The sequence below is a fragment of the Lucilia cuprina genome, chromosome 6 (genome assembly GCF_022045245.1).
Source record: "Lucilia cuprina isolate Lc7/37 chromosome 6, ASM2204524v1, whole genome shotgun sequence".
Classification (NCBI taxonomy): Eukaryota; Metazoa; Arthropoda; class Insecta; order Diptera; family Calliphoridae; genus Lucilia; species Lucilia cuprina.
This window is the reverse complement of record NC_060954.1, coordinates 45922493-45941081: the sequence shown is the minus strand read 5'-3', so window position 1 is coordinate 45941081 and position 18589 is coordinate 45922493. Positions and strand designations below refer to the sequence as shown.

At 31.1% G+C, this 18589-nt stretch overlaps 1 protein-coding gene across 1 annotated transcript; it reads left to right on the top strand.

Annotated features, from left to right (window-relative positions):
* Positions 1–801: 801 nt before the first annotated feature.
* Positions 802–2977, top strand: LOC111687408 (probable cytochrome P450 313a4; the record flags this gene model as incomplete). Its single annotated transcript, XM_046954122.1, has 8 exons — positions 802–925; positions 982–1185; positions 1252–1437; positions 1506–1575; positions 1642–1756; positions 2148–2282; positions 2342–2762; positions 2829–2977. Coding segments are annotated over exons 1-8 (1404 nt in total), but the record flags the coding sequence as incomplete, so codon positions are not given.
* Between the last annotated feature and the right edge of the window lie 15612 nt (positions 2978–18589).

Sequence of the window (18589 nt, the reverse complement as noted above, 5' to 3'; positions counted from 1 at the left end):
ATAGACTAGACTATAGACTAGACTATAGACTAGACTATAGACTAGACTATAGACTAGACTATAGACTAGACTATAGACTAGACTATAGATTAGACTATAGACAAGACTTGGCAAAAGTTCATAGTTTAAAGTACAGTACAGACTTTGATTTTAAATTTTAATACATTTGTAAAACAAACTGTAAATATGACTTCTTTACGTGAATATTAATTGTAAGTCAATGCTCTTTGTGTTTATTTAAATTTTTTCACTGGCAATTACATAACACATATTTATTTAAATAATAGCTGTGTTCCCTAACTTATAAAACATGTAAATTTTATTAAAAATTCACATAAAAATGTTTTTGTACAAAAACAAATTATATAAGAGAATGAAATATAGAAATTAGAAACATTTTCTTTATTATTTTTTTTTTTTTGAAAAATAAAAGCAAACTATATTTACATTTATATACATTTTAAAATTAAAATAAGTTTATTTGATTAAACTTGAATAAACATTTATTAAAATAGAATTTTTGTTTATTCTATTTTTATGTATTGTTTTAGACAGAAATGTCCTGAACACAGCTAATTTGACTTTTGTACAAGGTACTAATATAATAATAATCACTTAAATTTCTTAAAATCAAAATGTTGTAATATTAAGTTCAGAAAAGTCAAATGCATTTGTTATTTTCTGAAAATATTTTCGTATAAAAATACCCACTTCTGCCAGCAATATTTAAAAAGCTACAAAATGTTTCAATTAAAAGAATCTTTAAATATTAATTCTACAATTTTCATTAGTATAATAGTTATGGTGATCATTTTATTAAAATTATTTCAAAAATATAATAAATATCGTGAAATAACCTCGAAGATACCTACGATTTATGGTTTGCCTTTAGTGGGCGTTGTTTTGAATGTGCTGCCCATAAGAAGTAAGTTTTATTGAGTTCTTTGAGTTTTTCACAATATTTTAATAAAATATTTTAAGGTTTTCTATATAAACTTGGTGGCTATTTTGAAAAGTTAAAATCTTTAACATTTCTTACCTGGTTGGGTATGGAACCAATTATTGTTACCATAAATCCGGACATAATAAAACATATTTTAACTTCAGATGAATTTCTTAATAAGGCCAATGTTTTGTATAAAGCCATGGATCATGCTTTGCCAAATGGTTTAATCACCAGTAGAGGTGGGAGTGGTTTTTATTAATTAAATATTAAATTTACTTATTTTAAGCGTTTTTGCCTTTTTTTAGTATTTAAATGGAAACACAATCGCAAACTAATGAATCCCTCTTTTACACCTCAAATTCTTCAGCGTTTTATACCCAATTTTCAAAGATGTAGCGCTAAAATTTCACAACATTTTGACTGTTTAGAGGGTGAAAAAGAGCACTCAATTTTTGCTTTCTTACAAATGCGCATAATGGAAATTGCACTAGGTTGAATATATTTAGTTTGAAAATTATCTTAGATTTGCTTTATTATTGTCTTATATCTTACTTTCTAGAAACAATAATGGGTCTTGATCTGCAAAATGCTGAGACATTTAGTGATGAACTTGTTACAGAAATACATACGTAATTCTACTTTCATTTTAAAAATACATTTTTCACGTAATTATATTAGTTTGACTATCATTTCAGATTGATGGAAAGAATATGTTTGGACACCGCATTATCACCTATGAAGTTAGGATTCATTGTACGAACTTCATCTTATTACAAAATTCTGGAATATTTGCAAACATTTGTAAAGAATGTGGGTAATTAAGAATAGAGCCTGGTCCAGCAACTAGAACTAAACCAAAACTGATATAGACTGAACTAGAAGTGAACAAGAACTGAACTAGAACTGAACTAGAACTGAACTAGAACTGAACTAGAACTGAACTAGAACTGAACTAGAACTGAACTAGAACTGAACTAGAACTGAACTAGAACTGAACTAGAACTGAACTAGAACTGAACTAGAACTGAACTAGAACTGAACTAGAACTGAACTAGAACTGAACTAGAACTGAACTAGAATTGAACTAGAACTGAATTAGAACTGAACTAGAACTGAACTAGAACAGAACTTCACCTGAACTAGAGATGAACTTAAGCAGTTATTCAAAAATGCTTCAAACTGTTATTTCTTTTCCTTATAGATAATTTTCCGCAAATCCCAATCAGATGCAATATCGGACAATAAATTCTTTTTGAATCGTGCCTTAAAATACCAACAACAGAGATTATTTCATTCCAGTGATACTATAACTGAAACATATACCATGATAACTGGAGTAAGCCCAAAATATTAACCTTAACTATATAAATAACTTCTTTCTTCATTATTCCCAAGTCCTACGAAACTACCTCTACTACTCTATATTCCCTAATCGTAATGTTAGCCATGCATCCTCAAGTTCAAGAAAGACTCTATAATGATGTCATAAAAATTATACCAGCCAACGAAGAAGTTCTTTATGAACACTTGGAGCAGTTACCCTATTTAAATATGGTTATAAGTGAAACGTTACGTTTGGTACCACCCATACCGTTTATAGGACGAGAGGCTTTGGAAAATTGTAATCTAACTACGGATGTGAATATACCACGAGATTTTCAAGTTTTGATTTCAATTTTTCATTTACACCGTAGTAAAGTTTTGTGGGGTCCAAATGCTCATATGTTTAATCCCAATAATTTTCTACCTGAAGAGAAAGAGAAACGTCATCCGTATGCATATGTGCCCTATTCAAAGGGCGTGAGAAACTGTATTGGTAAAATATGTTTTAATTATATTTATTTTTAGTTGTTTTATTAATATTTTCTTTTTTTGTTTAAAGGTTGGCGCTATGCTGACATATCTTTGAAATTTATCCTCCTGGGGTTGTTAAGGCGATATCAGTTTTCTACCTCTTTTGCATATGACGATCTGTATTTTGTTCAGAAAATAAGTTTACAGTATTTAAATGAACCAAAAATTAAAATTACTAAAAGAAATTAATAAATTAATAACTATTTAGGATTTTTTATTTCAAACTTTTGTTTTAAATAAAATGATCAAATAAATAATTAATATTTTAATAAAAAATTCATTAACTTCGTACATTCTTCTTATTACATTTATCTGTGAAATAATAATAATAAAACTAATTTTTATAATTTTAATTATTGCTTACGTTTAGAATTATACCAACTGAACTAGTACGAAACTAAAACAGAAGTAGAACAGAACTAGAACAGCATTGGAACAGAACTGAACTAGAACTGAAGTAGAACTGAATTAGAACTGAACTAGAACTGAACTAGAACTGAACTAGTACTATAGAATAGATAATAGCCTTAACTTAACTGATTCAATTTTCAGAGAAAAACGAAGTCTTAAACTTTCAATTGTTTGTGAGAGTAATATACTTTTATGTTTATGTTGGTAGGAAATCGCAGTAATCACAGATTTCTCTTCTTTTGGCACTTTCCGAGAAAAATGGACAATTATGTTTTCTCTCAAAAATTCGATTTCCGGTAGGAAATCAAATTGGCCCTATCTCTTATAGTTTCCGAGAAAAATGGACATTTGTGTTTTCACTCAAAAAGTCTATTTTTGGTTGGAAATCAAAGTGATCACAGATATCACTTATTTCGGCTCTATCTCTTAAAAATTCCGAGAAAAATGGACTTTTATGTTTTCTCTCAAAAAGTCGATTTTTGGTAGTAAATAAAAGTGATCACAGAATTCACTTGTTTTGGCTCTATCTCTTATAGTTTCCGAGAAAAATGGACTTTAATGTTTTCACTCAAAAAGTCGATTTTTGATAGGAAATCAAAGTGATCACAGATTTCACTTGTTTTGGCTCTATCTCTTATAGTTCCGAGTAAAATGGACTTTAATGTTTTCACTCAAAAAGTCGATTTTTGGTAAGAAATCAAAGTGATCACAGATTTCACTTGTTTTGGCTCTATCTCTTATAGTTTCCGAGAAAAATGGACTTTTATGTTTTCACTCAAAAGGTCGATTTTTGGTAGGAAATTAAAGTGATCACAGATTTCACTTACAGATTCCGAGAAAAATGGACTTTTATCTTTTCACTCAAAAAGTCGATTTTTGGTAAGAAATCAAAGTGATCACAGATATCACTTGTTTTGCCTCTATCTCTTATAGTTTCCGAGAAAAATGGACTTTAATGTTTTCACCCAAAAAGTGGATTTTTGGTAAGAAATCAAAGTGATAACAAATATCACTTACTTTGGCTCTATCTCTTATAGTTTCCGAGCAAAATGGACTTTTATGTTTTCAGTCAAAAAGTCGATTTTTGGTAGGAAATCAAGGTGATCACAAATTTCACTTGTATTGACTCTATCTCTTATAGTTTCCAAAAAATGGACTTTTATGTTTTCACTCAAAAAGTAGATTTTTGGTATGAAATCAAAGTGATCACAGATTTCACGTGTTTTGGCTCTATCTCTTTTAGTTTCCAAGAAAAATGGACTTATGTTTTCACTCAAAAAGTAGATTTTTGGTATGAAATCAAAGTGATCACAGATTTAACTTGTTTTGGCTCTATCTCTTATAGTTTCCGAGAAAAATTTACTTTTATGTTTTCTCTCAAAAATTCGATTTTTGGTAGGAAATCAAAGTGATCACAGATTTCACTTGTTTTGGCTCTATCTCTTATAGTTTCCGAGAAAAATGGACTTTTATGTTTTCACTCAAAAAGTCGATTTTTGTTAGGATCACAGATTTCACTTGTTTTGGCTCTATCTCTTATAGTTTCCGAGAAAAATAGACTTTTATGTTTTCACTCAAAAAGTAGATTTTTGGTAGGAAATCAAAGTGATCACAGATTTCACTTGTTTTGGCTCTATCTCTTATAGTTTCCGAGAAAAATGGACTTTTATGTTTTCACTCAAAAAGTAGATTTTTGGTATGAAATCAAGTGATCATAAATTTCACTTGTTTTGGCTCTATCTCTTATAGTTTCCGAGAAAAATGGACTTTTATGTTTTCACTCAAAAAGTTGATTTTTGGTATGAATTCAAAGTGATCACAGATTTCATTTGTTTTGCCTCTATCTCTTATAGTTTCCGAGAAAAATGGACTTTTATGTTTTCACTCAAAAAGTCGATTTTTGTTAGGAACTCAAAGTGATCACAGATTTCACTTGTTTTGGCTCTATCTCTTATAGTTTCCGAGAAAAATAGACTTTTATGTTTTCACTCAAAAAGTCGATTTTTGGTAGGAAATCAAAGTGATCACAGATTTCAATTGTTTTGGCTCTATCTCTTATAGTTTCCGAAAAAAATGGACTTTTATGTTTTCACTCAAAAAGTAGATTTTTGGTAGGAAATCAAAGTGATCACAGATTTCACTTGTTTTGGCTCTATCTCTTATAGCTTCCGAGAAAAAGGGACTTTTATGTTTTCACTCAAAAAGTCAATTTTTGTTAGAAAGCCAAAGTGATCAGAGATTTCACTTGTTTTGGCTCTATCTTTTATAGTTTCCGAGAAAAATGTTCTTTTATGTTTTCACTCAAAAAGTCGATTTTTGGTAGGAAATCAAAGTGATTACAGATTTCACTTGTTTTGGCTCTATCTCTTATAGTTTCCGAGAAACATGGATTTTTATGTTTTCACTCAAAAAGCCGATTTTTGGTAGGAAATCAAAGTGATCACAGATTTCACTTGTTTTGGCTCTTTCTCTTATAGTTTCCAAAAAAATGGACTTTTATGTTTTCACTCAAAAAGTCGATTTTTGGTAGGAAATCAAAGTGATCACAGATTTTTGTGTTTTCACTCAAAAAGTAGATTTTTGGAAATCAAAGTGATCACAAATTTCGCTTGTTTTGGCTCTATCTTATAGTTTCCGAGAAAAACGGACTTTTATGTTTTCACTCAAAAAGTTGATTTTTGGTATGAATTCAAAGTGATCACAGATTTCATTTGTTTTGGCTCTATCTCTTATAGTTTCCGAGAAAGATGGACTTTTATGTTTTCACTCAAAAAGTCGATTTTTGGTAAGAAATCAAAGTGATCACAGATTTCACTTGTTTTGGCTCTTTCTCTTATAGTTTCCAAAAAAATGGACTTTTATGTTTTCACTCAAAAAGTCGATTTCTGGTAGAAAATCAAAGTGATCACAGATTTCACTTGTTTTGGCTCTATCTCCTATAGTTTCAAAAAAATGGACTTTTATGTTTTCACTCAAAAAGTCGATTTTTGGTAGGAAATCAAAGTGATCACAGATTTCACTTGTTTTGGCTCTATCTCTTATAGTTTCCAAAAAAATGGACTTTTATGTTTTCACTCAAAAGGTCGATTTCTGGTAGAAAATCAAAGTGATCACAGATTTCACTTGTTTTGGTTCTATCTCCTATAGTTTCAAAAAAAAATGGACTTTTATGTTTTCACTCAAAAAGTCGATTTTTGGTAGGAAATCAAAGTGATCACAGATTTCACTTGTTTTGGCTCTATCTCTTATAGTTTCCAAAAAATGGACTTTTATGTTTTCACTCAAAAAGTCGATTTCTGGTAGAAAATCAAAGTGATCACATATTTCACTTGTTTTGGCTCTATCTCTTATAGTTTCCGAGAAAAATGGACTTTTATGTTTTCACTCAAAAAGTCGATTTTTGGTAGGAAATCAAAGTGATCACTGATTTCACTTGTTTTGGCTCTATCTCTTATAGTTTCCGAGAAAAATGGACTTTTATGTTTTCACTGAAAAAGTCGATTTTTGGTAGGAAATCAAAGTGATCACAGATTTCACATGTTTTGGCTCTATCTCTTATAGTTTCCGAGAAAACTGGACTTTTATGTTTTCACTCAAAAAGTCGATTTCTGGTAGGAAATCAAAGTGATCACAGATTTCACTTGTTTTGGCTCTATCTCTTATAGTTTCCGAGAAAAATGGACTTTTATGTTTTCACTTAAAAAGTCGATTTTTGGAAGGAAATCAAAGCGATCACAGATTTCACTTGGTGTGGCTCTATCTCTTAAAGTTTCCGAGAAAAATGGACTTTTATGTTGTCACTGAAAAAGTCGATTTTTGGTAGGAAATCAAAGTGATCACAGATTTCACTTTTTTTTAGCTCTATCTCTTATAGTTTCCGAGAAAAATAGACTTTTATGTTTTCACTGAAAAAGTCGATTATTGGTAGGAAATCAAAGTGATCACAGATTTCACTTGTTTTGGCTCTATCTCTAATAGTTTCAGAGAAAAATGGACTTTTATGTTATCACTGAAAAAGTCGATTATTGGTAGGAAATCAAAGTGATCACAGATTTCACTTGTTTTGGCTCTATCTCTTATAGCTTCCGAGAAAAATGGACTTTTATGTTTTCACTCAAAAAGTCGATTTCTGGTAGGAAATCAAAGTGATCACAGATTTCGCATGTTGTGGCTCTATTTCTTATAGTTTCCGAGAAAAATGGACTTTTATGTTTTCTCTCAAAAAGCCGATTTTTGGTAGGAATCAAAGTGATCACAGATTTCACTTGTTTTGGCTCTATCTCTTATAGTTTCCGAGAAAAATGTACTTTTCACTCAAAAAGTCGATTTTTGGTAGAAAGCCAAAGTGATCACAAATTTCACTTGTTTTGGCTCTATCTCTTATAGTTTCCAAAAAAATGGACTTTTATGTTTTCACTCAAAAAGTCGATTTCTGGTAGGAAATCAAAGTGATCACAGATTTCACTTGTTTTGGCTCTATCTCTTATAGTTTCCGAGAAAAATTGACTTTTATGTTTTCACTCAAAAAGTCGATTTTTGGAAGATCACAGATTTCACTTGTTTTGGCTCTATCTCTTATAGTTTCCGAGAAAAATGGACTTTTATGTTTTCACTCAAAAAGTCGACTTTTGGTAGGAAATCAAAGTGATCACAGATTTCACTTGTTTTGGCTCCATCTCTTATAGTTTCCGAGAAAAATAGACTTTTATGTTTTTACTTAAAAAGTTGATTTTTGGTAGAAAATCAAAGTGATCACAAATATCAGATGTTTTGGCTCTATCTCTTATAGTTTCCGAGAAAAATGGACTTTTATGTTTTCACTCAAAAAGTCGATTTTTGATAAGAAATCAAAGTGATCACAGATCTCTATCTCTTATAGTTTCCGAGAAAAATGGACTTTTATGTTTTCACTCAAAAAGTCGATTTTTGATAGAAAGCCAAAGTGATCACAGATTTCACTTGTTTTGGCTCTATCTCTTATAGTTTCCGAAAAAAATGGACTTTTATGTTTTCACTCAAAAAGTCAAGTCTGGTACGAAATCAAAGTGATCATAGATTTCACTTGTTTTGGCTCTATCTCTTATAGTTTCCGAGAAAAATGGACTTTTATGTTTTCACTCAAAAAGTCGATTTTTGGTAGATCACAGATTTCACTTGTTTTGGCTCTATCTCTTATAGTTTCCGAGAAAAATGGACTTTTATGTTTTCACTCAAAAAGTTGATTATTGGTAGGAATCAAAGTGATCACAGATTTCACTTGTTTTGGCTCCATCTCTTATAGTTTCCGAGAAAAATGGACTTTTATGTTTTCACTCAAAAAGTCGACTTTTGGTAGGAAATCAAAGTGATCACAGATTTCACTTGTTTTGGCTCTATCTCTTATAGTTTCCGAGAAAAATAGACTTTTATGTTTTCACTTAAAAAGTTGATTTTTGGCAAAAAATCAAAGTGATCACAAATTTCACTTGTTTCGGCTCTATCTCTTATAGTTTCCGAGAAAAATGGACTTTTATGTTTTCACTCAAAAAGTCGACTTTTGGTAGGAAATCAAAGTGATCACAGATTTCACTTGTTTCGGCTCTATCTCTTATAGTTTCCGAGAAAAATGGACTTTTATGTTTTCTGTCAAAAAGTCGATTTTTGGTAGGAAATCAAAGTGATCACAGATTTCACTTGTTTTGGCTCTATCTCTTATAGTTTCCGAGAAAAATGGACTTTTATGTTTTCATTCAAAAAGTCGATTTTTGGTAGAAAGCCAAAGTGATCACAGATTTCACTTGTTTTGGCCCTATCTCTTATAGTTTCCGAGAAAAATGGACTTTTATGTTTTCACTCAAAAAGTCGATTTTTGGTAGGAAATCAAAGTGATCACAGATTTCACTTGTTTTGGCTCTATCTCTTATAGTTTCCGAGATACATGGACTTTAATGTTTTCACTCATAAAGTTGATTTTGGGTAGGAAATCAAAGTGCTCACAGATTTCACTTCTTTTGGCTCTATCTTTTATAGTTTCCAAAAAAAATGGAATTTTATGTTTTCACTCAAACAGATTCCACTTGTTTTGGCTCTATCTCTTATAGTTTCCGAGTAAAATGGAATTTAATGTTTTCACTCAAAAAGTCGATTTTTAGTAAGAAATCAAAGTGATCACAGATTTCTCTTGTTTTGGCTCTGTCTCTTATAGTTTCCGAGAAAAATGGACTTTTATGTTTTCACTCAAAAAGTCGATTTTTGATAGAAAATCAAAGTGATCACAGATTTCACTTGTTTTGGCTCTATCTCTTATAGTTTCCGAGAAAGTGATCACAGATTTCACTTGTTTTGGCTCTATCTCTTATAGTTTCCGAGAAAAATGGACTTTTATGTTTTCACTCAAAAAGTCGATTTTTGGTAAGAAATCAAAGTGATCAGATTTCACTTGTTTTGGCTCTATCTCTTATAGTTTCCGAGAAAAATGGACTTTTATGTTTTCACTCAAAAAGTCGATTTTTGGTAGGAAATCAAAGTGATCACAGATTTCACTTGTTTTGGCTCTATCTCTTATAGTTTCTGAGAAAAATGGACTTTTATGTTTTCACTCAAAAAGTCGATTTTCTGGTAGGAAATCAAAGTCGATTTTTGGTAGGAAATCAAAGTGATCACAGATTTCACTTGTTTTGGCTCTATCTCTTATAGTTTCCGAGAAATATGGACGTTTATGTTTTCACTCAAAAAGTCGATTTCTGGTAGGAAATCAAAGTGATCACAGATTTCACTTGTTTTGGCTCTATCTCTTATAGTTTCCGTGAAAAATGGAGTTTTATGTTTTCACTCAAAAAGTCAATTTCTGGTAGGAAATCAAAGTGATCACAGACTTCACTTGTTTTGGCTCTATCTCTTATAGTTTCGAGAAAAATGGACTTTAATGTTTTCACTCAAAAAGTCGATTTTTGATAGGAAATCAAAGTGATCACAGATTTCACTTGTTTTGGCTGTACCTCTTATAGTTTCCGAGTAAAATGGTTTTATGTTTTCACTCAAAAAGTCGATTTTTGGTAAGACAGATTTCACTTGTTTTTGCTCTATCTCTTATAGTTTCCGAGAAAAATGGACTTTATGTTTTCACTCAAAAAGTCGATTTTTGATAGGAAATCAAAGTGATCACAGATTTCACTTGTTTTGGCTGTACCTCTTATAGTTTCCGAGTAAAATGGACTTTATGTTTTCACTCAAAAAGTCGATTTTTGGTAAGACAGATTTCACTTGTTTTGGCTCTATCTCTTATAGTTTCCGAGAAAAATGGACTTTTATGTTTTCACTCAAAAAGTCGATTTCTGGTAGGAAATCAAAGTGATCACAGATTTCACTTGTTTTGGCTCTATCTCTTATAGTTTCAAAAAAATGGACTTTTATGTTTTCACTCAAAAGTCGATTTTTGGTAAGAAACCAAAGTGATCACAGATTTCACTTGTTTTGGCTCTATCTCTTATAGTTTCCGAGAAAAATGGACCTTTATGTTTTCACTCAAAAAGTCGATTTTTGGTAGGAAATCAAAGTGATCACAGATTTCACTTGTTTTGGCTCTATCTCTTATAGTTTTCTAGAAAAATGGACTTTTATGTTTTCACTCAAAAAGTCGATTTTTGGTAGGAATCAAAGAGATCACAGATTTCACTTGTTTTGGCTCTATCTCTTATAGTATCCGAGAAAAATGGACTTTTATGTTTTCACTCAAAAGTCGATTTTTGGTAAGAAATCAAAGTGATTACAGATTTCACTTGTTTTGACTCTATCGCTTATAGTTTTGGCTCTGTCTCTTATAGTTTCCGAGAAAAATGGACTTTTATGTTTTCACTCAAAAAGTCGATTTTTGATAGGAAATCAAAGTGATCACAGATTTCACTTGTTTTGGCTCTATCTCTTATAGTTTCAGAGAAAAATGGACTTTTATGTTTTCACTCAAAAAGTCGATTTTTGATAGAAAATCAAAGTGATCACAGATTTCACTTGTTTTGGCTCTATCTCTTATAGTTTCCTAGAAAAATGGACTTTTATGTTTTCACTCAAAAAATCGATTTCTGGTAGGAAATCAAAGTGATCACAGATTTCACTTGTTTTGGCAATATCTCTTATAGTTTCAGAGAAAAATTGACTTTTATGTTTGCACTCAAAAAGTCGATTTCTGGTAGGAAATCAAAGTGATCACAGATTTCACTTGTTTTGGCTCTATCTCTTATAGTTTCCGAGAAAAATGGACTTTTATGTTTTCTTTCAAAAAGCCGATTTTTGGTAGGAATCAAAGTGATCACAGATTTCACTTGTTTTGGCTCTATCTCTTATAGTTTCCGATAAAAATGTATTTTTATGTTTTCACTCAAAAAGTCGATTTTTGGTAGAAAGCCAAAGTGATCACGGATCACAGATTTCACTTGTTTTGGCTCTATCTCTTATAGTTACCGAGAAAAATGGACTTTTATGTTTTCACTCAAAAAGTCGAGTAGGAAATCAAAGTGATCACAGATTTCACTTGTTTTGGCTCACTTTTCACTCAAAAAGTAGATTTTTGGTAAGAAATCAAAGTGATCACAGATTTCACTTGTTTGACTCTATCTCTGATAGTCTCCGAGAAAAATTAACTTTTATGTTTTCACTCAAAAAGTCGATTTTTGGTAGGAAATCAAAGTGATCACTGATTTTACTTGCTTTGGCTCTATCTCTTATAGTTTCCGAGAAAAATGGACTTTTATGTTTTCTGTCAAAAAGTCGATTATTGGTAGGAAATCAAAGTGATCACAGATTTCACTTGTTTTGGCTCTATCTCTTATAGTTTCCGAGAAAAATGGACTTTTATGTTTTCAGACGAAAAATCGACTTCTGGCAAGAAATCAAAGTGATCACAGATTTCACTTGTTTTCGCTCTATCTCTTATAGTTTCCAAGAAAAATGGACTTTTATGTTTTCACTCAAAAAGTCGATTTTTGATAGAAAGCCAAAGTGATCACAGATTTCACTTGTTTTGACTCTATCTCTTATAGTTTCCGAGAAAAATGGACTTTTATGTTTTCACTCAAAAAGTCGATTTTTGGTATGAAATCAAAGTGATCACAGATTTCTCTTGTTTTGGCTCTATCTCTTATAGTTTCCGAGAAAAATGGACTTTTATGTTTTCACTCAAAAAGTCGATTTTTGGTAGAAATCCAAAGTGATCACAGATTTCTCTTATAGTTTCCGAAAAAAATGGACTTTTATGTTTTCACTCAAAAAGTCAAGTCTGGTACGAAATCAAAGTGATCATAGATTTCACTTGTTTTGGCTCTATCTCTTATAGTTTCCGAGAAAAATGGACTTTTATGTTTTCACTCAAAAAGTCGATTTTTGGTAGATCACAGATTTCACTTGTTTTGGCTCTATCTCTTATAGTTTCAGAGACAAATGGACTTTTATGTTTTCACTCAAAAAGTCGATTTTTGATAGAAAATCAAAGTGATCACAGATTTCACTTGTTTTGGCTCTATCTCTTATAGTTTCCGAGAAAAATGGACTTTTATGTTTTCACTCAAAAAGTTGATTATTGGTAGGAAATCAAAGTGATCACACATTTCACTTGTTTTGGCTCTATCTTTTATAGTTTTCAAAAAATGGACTTTTATGTTTTCACTCAAAAAGTCGATTTTTGGTACATCACAGATTTCACTTGTTTTGGCTCTATCTCTTATAGTTTCCGAGAAAAATGGACTTTTATGTTTTCACTCAAAAAGTCGATTTTTGGTAGATCACAGATTTCACTTGTTTTAAATCAAAGTGATCACAGATTTCACTTGTTTTGGCTCTATCTCTTATAGTTTCCGAGAAAAATGGACTTTAATGTTTTCACTCAAAAAGTGGATTTTCTGGTAGGAAATCAAAGTGATCACAGATTTCACTTGTTTTGACTCTATCTCTTATAGTTTCCGAGAAAAATGGTAGGAAATCAAAGTGATCACAGATTTCACTTGTTTTGGCTCTATCTCTTATAGTTTCCGAGAAAAATGGACCTTTATGTTTTCACTCAAAAAGTCGATTTTTGGTAGGAAATCAAGGTGATCACTGATTTCACTTGTTTTGGCTCACTCAAAAAGTTGATTATTGGTAGGAAATCAAAGTGATCACACATTTCACTTGTTTTGGCTCTATCTTTTATAGTTTCCAAAAAATAGTATCGAGAAAAATGGACTTTTATGTTTTCACTCAAAAAGTCGACTTTTGGTAGGAATCAAAGTGATCACAGATTTCACTTGGTTTGGCTCTATCTCTTATAGTTTCCGAGAAAAATGGACTTTAATGTTTTCACTCAAAAAGTGGATTTTTGGTAGGAAATCAAGGTGATCACAAATTTCACTTGTTTTGGCTCTATCTCTTATAGTTTCCAAAAAAATGGAATTTTATATTTTCACTCAAAAAGTCGATTTTTGGTAGGAAATCAAAGTGATCACAGATTTCACTTGTTTTGGCTCTATCTCTTATAGTTTCCGAGTAAAATGGACTTTTATGTTTTCACTCAAAAAGTCGATTTTTGGTAGGAAATCAAAGTGATCACAGATTTCACTTGTTTTGGCTCTATCTCTTATAGTTTCCGAGAAAAATGGACTTTTATGTCTTCACTCAAAAAGTCGATTTTTGGTAGGAAATCAAAGTGATCACAGATTTCACTTGTTTTGGCTCTATCTCTTATAGTTTTCGAGAAAAATGGACTTTTATGTTTTTACTCAAAAAGTCGATTTTTGGTAGGAATCAAAGTGATCACAGATTTCACTTGCTTTGGCTCTATCTCTTATAGTTTCCGAGAAAAATAGACTTTTATGTTTTCACTCAAAAAGTCGACTCTTGGTAGGAAATCAAAGTGATCACAGATTTCACTTGTTTTGGCTCTATCTTTTATAGTTTCCGAGAAAAATAGACTTTCATGTTTTCACTTAAAAAGTTGATTTTTGGTAGAAAATCAAAGTGATCACAGATTTCACTTGTTTTGGCTCTATCTCTTATAGTTTCCGAGAAAAATGGACTTTTATGTTTTCACTCATAAAGTCGATTTTTGGTAGGAAATCAAAGTGCTCACAGATTTCACTTCTTTTGGCTCTATCTCTTATAGTTTCCAAAAAATGGAATTTTATATTTTCACTCAAAAAGTCGATTTTTGGTAGGAAATCAAAGTGATCACAGATTTCACTTGTTTTGGCTCTATCTCTTATAGTTTCCGAGAAAAATGGGCTTTAATATTTTCACTCAAAAAGTCGATTTTTGATAGGAAATCAAAGTGATCACAGATTTCACTTGTTTTGGCTCTATCTCTTATAGTTTCCGAGTAAAATGGACTTTAATGTTTTCACTCAAAAAGTCGATTTTTGGTAAGAAATCAAAGTGATCATAGATTTCACTTGTTTTGGCTCTATCTCTTATAGTTTCCGAGAAAAATGGAGTTTTATGTTTTCACTCAAAAAGTCGATTTTTGGTAGGAAATCAAAGTGATCACAGATTTCACTTGTTTTGGCTCTATCTCTTATAGTTTCTGAGAAAAATGGACTTTTATGTTTTCACTCAAAAAGTCGATTTTCTGGTAGGAAATCAAAGTCGATTTTTGGTAGGAAATCAAAGTGATCACAGATTTCACTTGTTTTGGCTCTATCTCTTATAGTTTCCGAGAAATATGGACGTTTATGTTTTCACTCAAAAAGTCGATTTCTGGTAGGAAATCAAAGTGATCACAGATTTCACTTGTTTTGGCTCTATCTCTTATAGTTTCCGTGAAAAATGGAGTTTTATGTTTTCACTCAAAAAGTCAATTTCTGGTAGGAAATCAAAGTGATCACAGACTTCACTTGTTTTGGCTCTATCTCTTATAGTTTCCGAGAAAAATGGACTTTAATGTTTTCACTCAAAAAGTCGATTTTTGATAGGAAATCAAAGTGATCACAGATTTCACTTGTTTTGGCTGTACCTCTTATAGTTTCCGAGTAAAATGGTCTTTAATGTTTTCACTCAAAAAGTCGATTTTTGGTAAGACAGATTTCACTTGTTTTTGCTCTATCTCTTATAGTTTCCGAGAAAAATGGACTTTAATGTTTTCACTCAAAAAGTCGATTTTTGATAGGAAATCAAAGTGATCACAGATTTCACTTGTTTTGGCTGTACCTCTTATAGTTTCCGAGTAAAATGGACTTTAATGTTTTCACTCAAAAAGTCGATTTTTGGTAAGACAGATTTCACTTGTTTTGGCTCTATCTCTTATAGTTTCCGAGAAAAATGGACTTTTATGTTTTCACTCAAAAAGTCGATTTTTGATAAGAAATCAAAGTGATCACAGATTTCACTTGTTTTGGCTCTATCTCTTATAGTTTCCGAGTAAAATGGACTTTTATGTTTTCACTCAAAAGTCGATTTTTGGTAAGAAATCAAAGTGAACACAGATTTCACTTGTTTTGGCTCTATCTCTTATAGTTTCCGAGAAAAATGGACTTTTATGTTTTCCCTCATAAAGTCGATTTTTGGTAGGAAATCAAAGTGCTCACAGATTTCACTTCTTTTGGCTCTATCTCTTATAGTTTCCAAAAAAATGGAATTTTACACAAAAAGTCGATTTTTGGTAGGAAATCAAAGTGATCACAAATTTTACTTTTTTTTGGCTCTATCTCTTATAGTTTCCGAGAAAAATGGACCTCTATGTTTTCTCTCAAAAAGTCGATTTTTGGTAGGAAATCAAAGTGATCACAGATTTGACTCTATCTCTTATAGTTTCCGAGAAAAATGGACTTTAATGTTTTCACTCAAAAAGTCGATTTTTGATAGGAAATCAAAGTGATCACAGATTTCACTTGTTTTGGCTCTACCTCTTATAGTTTCCGAGTAAAATGGACTTTAATGTTTTCACTCAAAAAGTCGACTTTTGGTAGGAAATCAAAGTGATCACAGATTTCACTTGTTTTGGCTCTATCTCTTATAGTTTCCGAGAAAAATAGACTTTTATGTTTTCACTTAAAAAGTTGATTTTTGGTAGAAAATCAAAGTGATCACAGATTTCACTTGTTTAGGCTCTATCTCTTATAGTTTCCGAGAAAAATGGACTTTTATGTTTTCACTCATAAAGTCGATTTTTGGTAGGAAATCAAAGTGCTCACAGATTTCACTTCTCTTGGCTCTATCTCTTATAGTTTCCAAAAAAATGGAATTTTATGTTTTCACTTAAAAAGTCGATTTTTGGTAAGAAATCAAAGTGATCACAGATTTCACTTGTTTTGGCTCTATCTCTTATAGTTTCCGAGAAAAATGGACTTTTATGTTTTCACTCAAAAAGTCGATTTTTGATAGGAAATCAAAGTGATCACAGATTTCACTAGTTTTGGCTCTAGCTCTTATAGTTTCCGAGTAAAATGGACTTTTATTTGATTTCTTTTGGTAAGAAATTAAAGTGATTACAGATTTCACTTGTTTTGACTCTATCGCTTATAGTTTTGGCTCTATCTCTTATATTTTCCGAGAAAAGTAGACTTTTATGTTTACACTAAAAACATCGATTTTTGGTAGGAAGTCAAAGTGATCACAGTTTTCACTTGTTTTGGCTGTATCTCTTATAGTTTCCGAGCAAAATAGACTTTTATGTTTTCACTCAAAAAGTCGATTTTTGGTAGGAAATCAAAGTGATCACAGATTTCACTTGTTTTGGCTCAATCTCTTATAGTTTCCGAGAAAAATGGACTTTTGTGTTTTCACTCAAAAAGTAGATTTTCTGGTAGGAAATCAAAGTGATCACAGCTTTCACTTGTTTTGGCTCTATCTCTTATAGTTTCCAAGAAAAATGGACTTTTATGTTTTCACTCAAAAAGTCGATTTTCTGGTAGGAAATCAAAGTGATCACAGATTTCACTTGTTTTGGCTCTATCTCTTATAGTTTCCGAGAAAAATGGACTTTTATGTTTTCACTCAAAAAGTCGCTTTTTGGTAAGAAATGAAAGTGATCACAGATTTCACTTGTTTTGGCTCTATTCCTTATAGTTTCCGAGAAAAATGGACTTTTATGTTTTCACTCAAAAAGTCGACTTTTGGTAGGAAATCAAAGTGATCACAGCTTTCACTTGTTTTGGCTCTATCTCTTATAGTTTCCAAGAAAAATGGACTTTTATGTTTTCACTCAAATAGTCCATTTCTGGCAGTAAATCAAAGTGATCAAAGGTTTCACTTGTTTTGGCTCTATCTCTTATAGTTTCCGAGAAAAAGGGACTTCTATGTTTTCACTCAAAAAGTCGATTTTTGGTAGGAAATAAAAGTGATCACAAATTTCACTTGTTTTGGCTCTATTCCTTATAGTTTCCGAGAAAAATGGACTTTTATGTTTTCACTCAAAAAGTCGCTTTTTGGTAAGAAATGAAAGTGATCACAGATTTCACTTGTTTTGGCTCTATCTCTTATAGTTTCTGAGAAAAATGGAGTTTTATGTTTTCACTCAAAAAGTCGATTTCTGGTAGGAAATCAAAGTGATCAAAGATTTCACTTGTTTTGGCTCTATCTCTTATAGTTTCTGTGAAAAATGGAGTTTTATGTTTTCACTCAAAAAGTCAATTTCTGGTAGGAAATCAAAGTGATCACAGACTTCACTTGTTTTGGCTCTATCTCTTATAGTTTCCGAGAAAAATAGACTTTTATATTTTCACTCAAAAAGTCGATTTTGGGTAGGAAATCAAGGTGATCACAGATTTCACTTGTTTTGGCTCTATCTCTTATAGTTTCTGAGAAAAATGGACTTTTATGTTTTCATTAAAAAAGTCGATTTTTGTTAGGAAATCAAAGTGATCACAGATATCACTTGTTTTTGGCTCTATCTCTTATAGTTTCCGAGAAAAATGGACTTTTATGTTTTCACTCAAAAAGTCGATTTTTGTTAGGAAATCAAAGTGATCAGAGATCTTACATGTTTTGGCTCTATCTCTTGTAGTTTGCGAGAAAAATTAACTTTTATGTTTTCACTCAAAAAGTCGATTTTTGGTAGAAAGATTTCACTTTTTTTGGATCTATCTCTTATAGTTTTCGAAAAAAAACATATTTTACTTGTTTTGACTCTATAGTTTGTAGTTTCTGAGGAAATTAGAGTTTTATGAAATTATCTTTTAACTCACTTTTTTACCTTTATATAGATTAAATACATTTATTACTTTTATTAATGCAGTACTAAAGCCATTATAATAAAAATCTAATTAACTTGCATTTGAAATACATTTAAGTTTAAAATAAAACGTGTTCTGTCAAAGATCACTTTCTATATAGCTGAATAACCCAAAATTTTGTATTTAAATGAGGGTTTCATCTAAGGTCTTATTAGTAGAGTTAAAAATGTTCAGTTTAGTTAAAGCTTTCTGTTATAGTGTGTGTTCA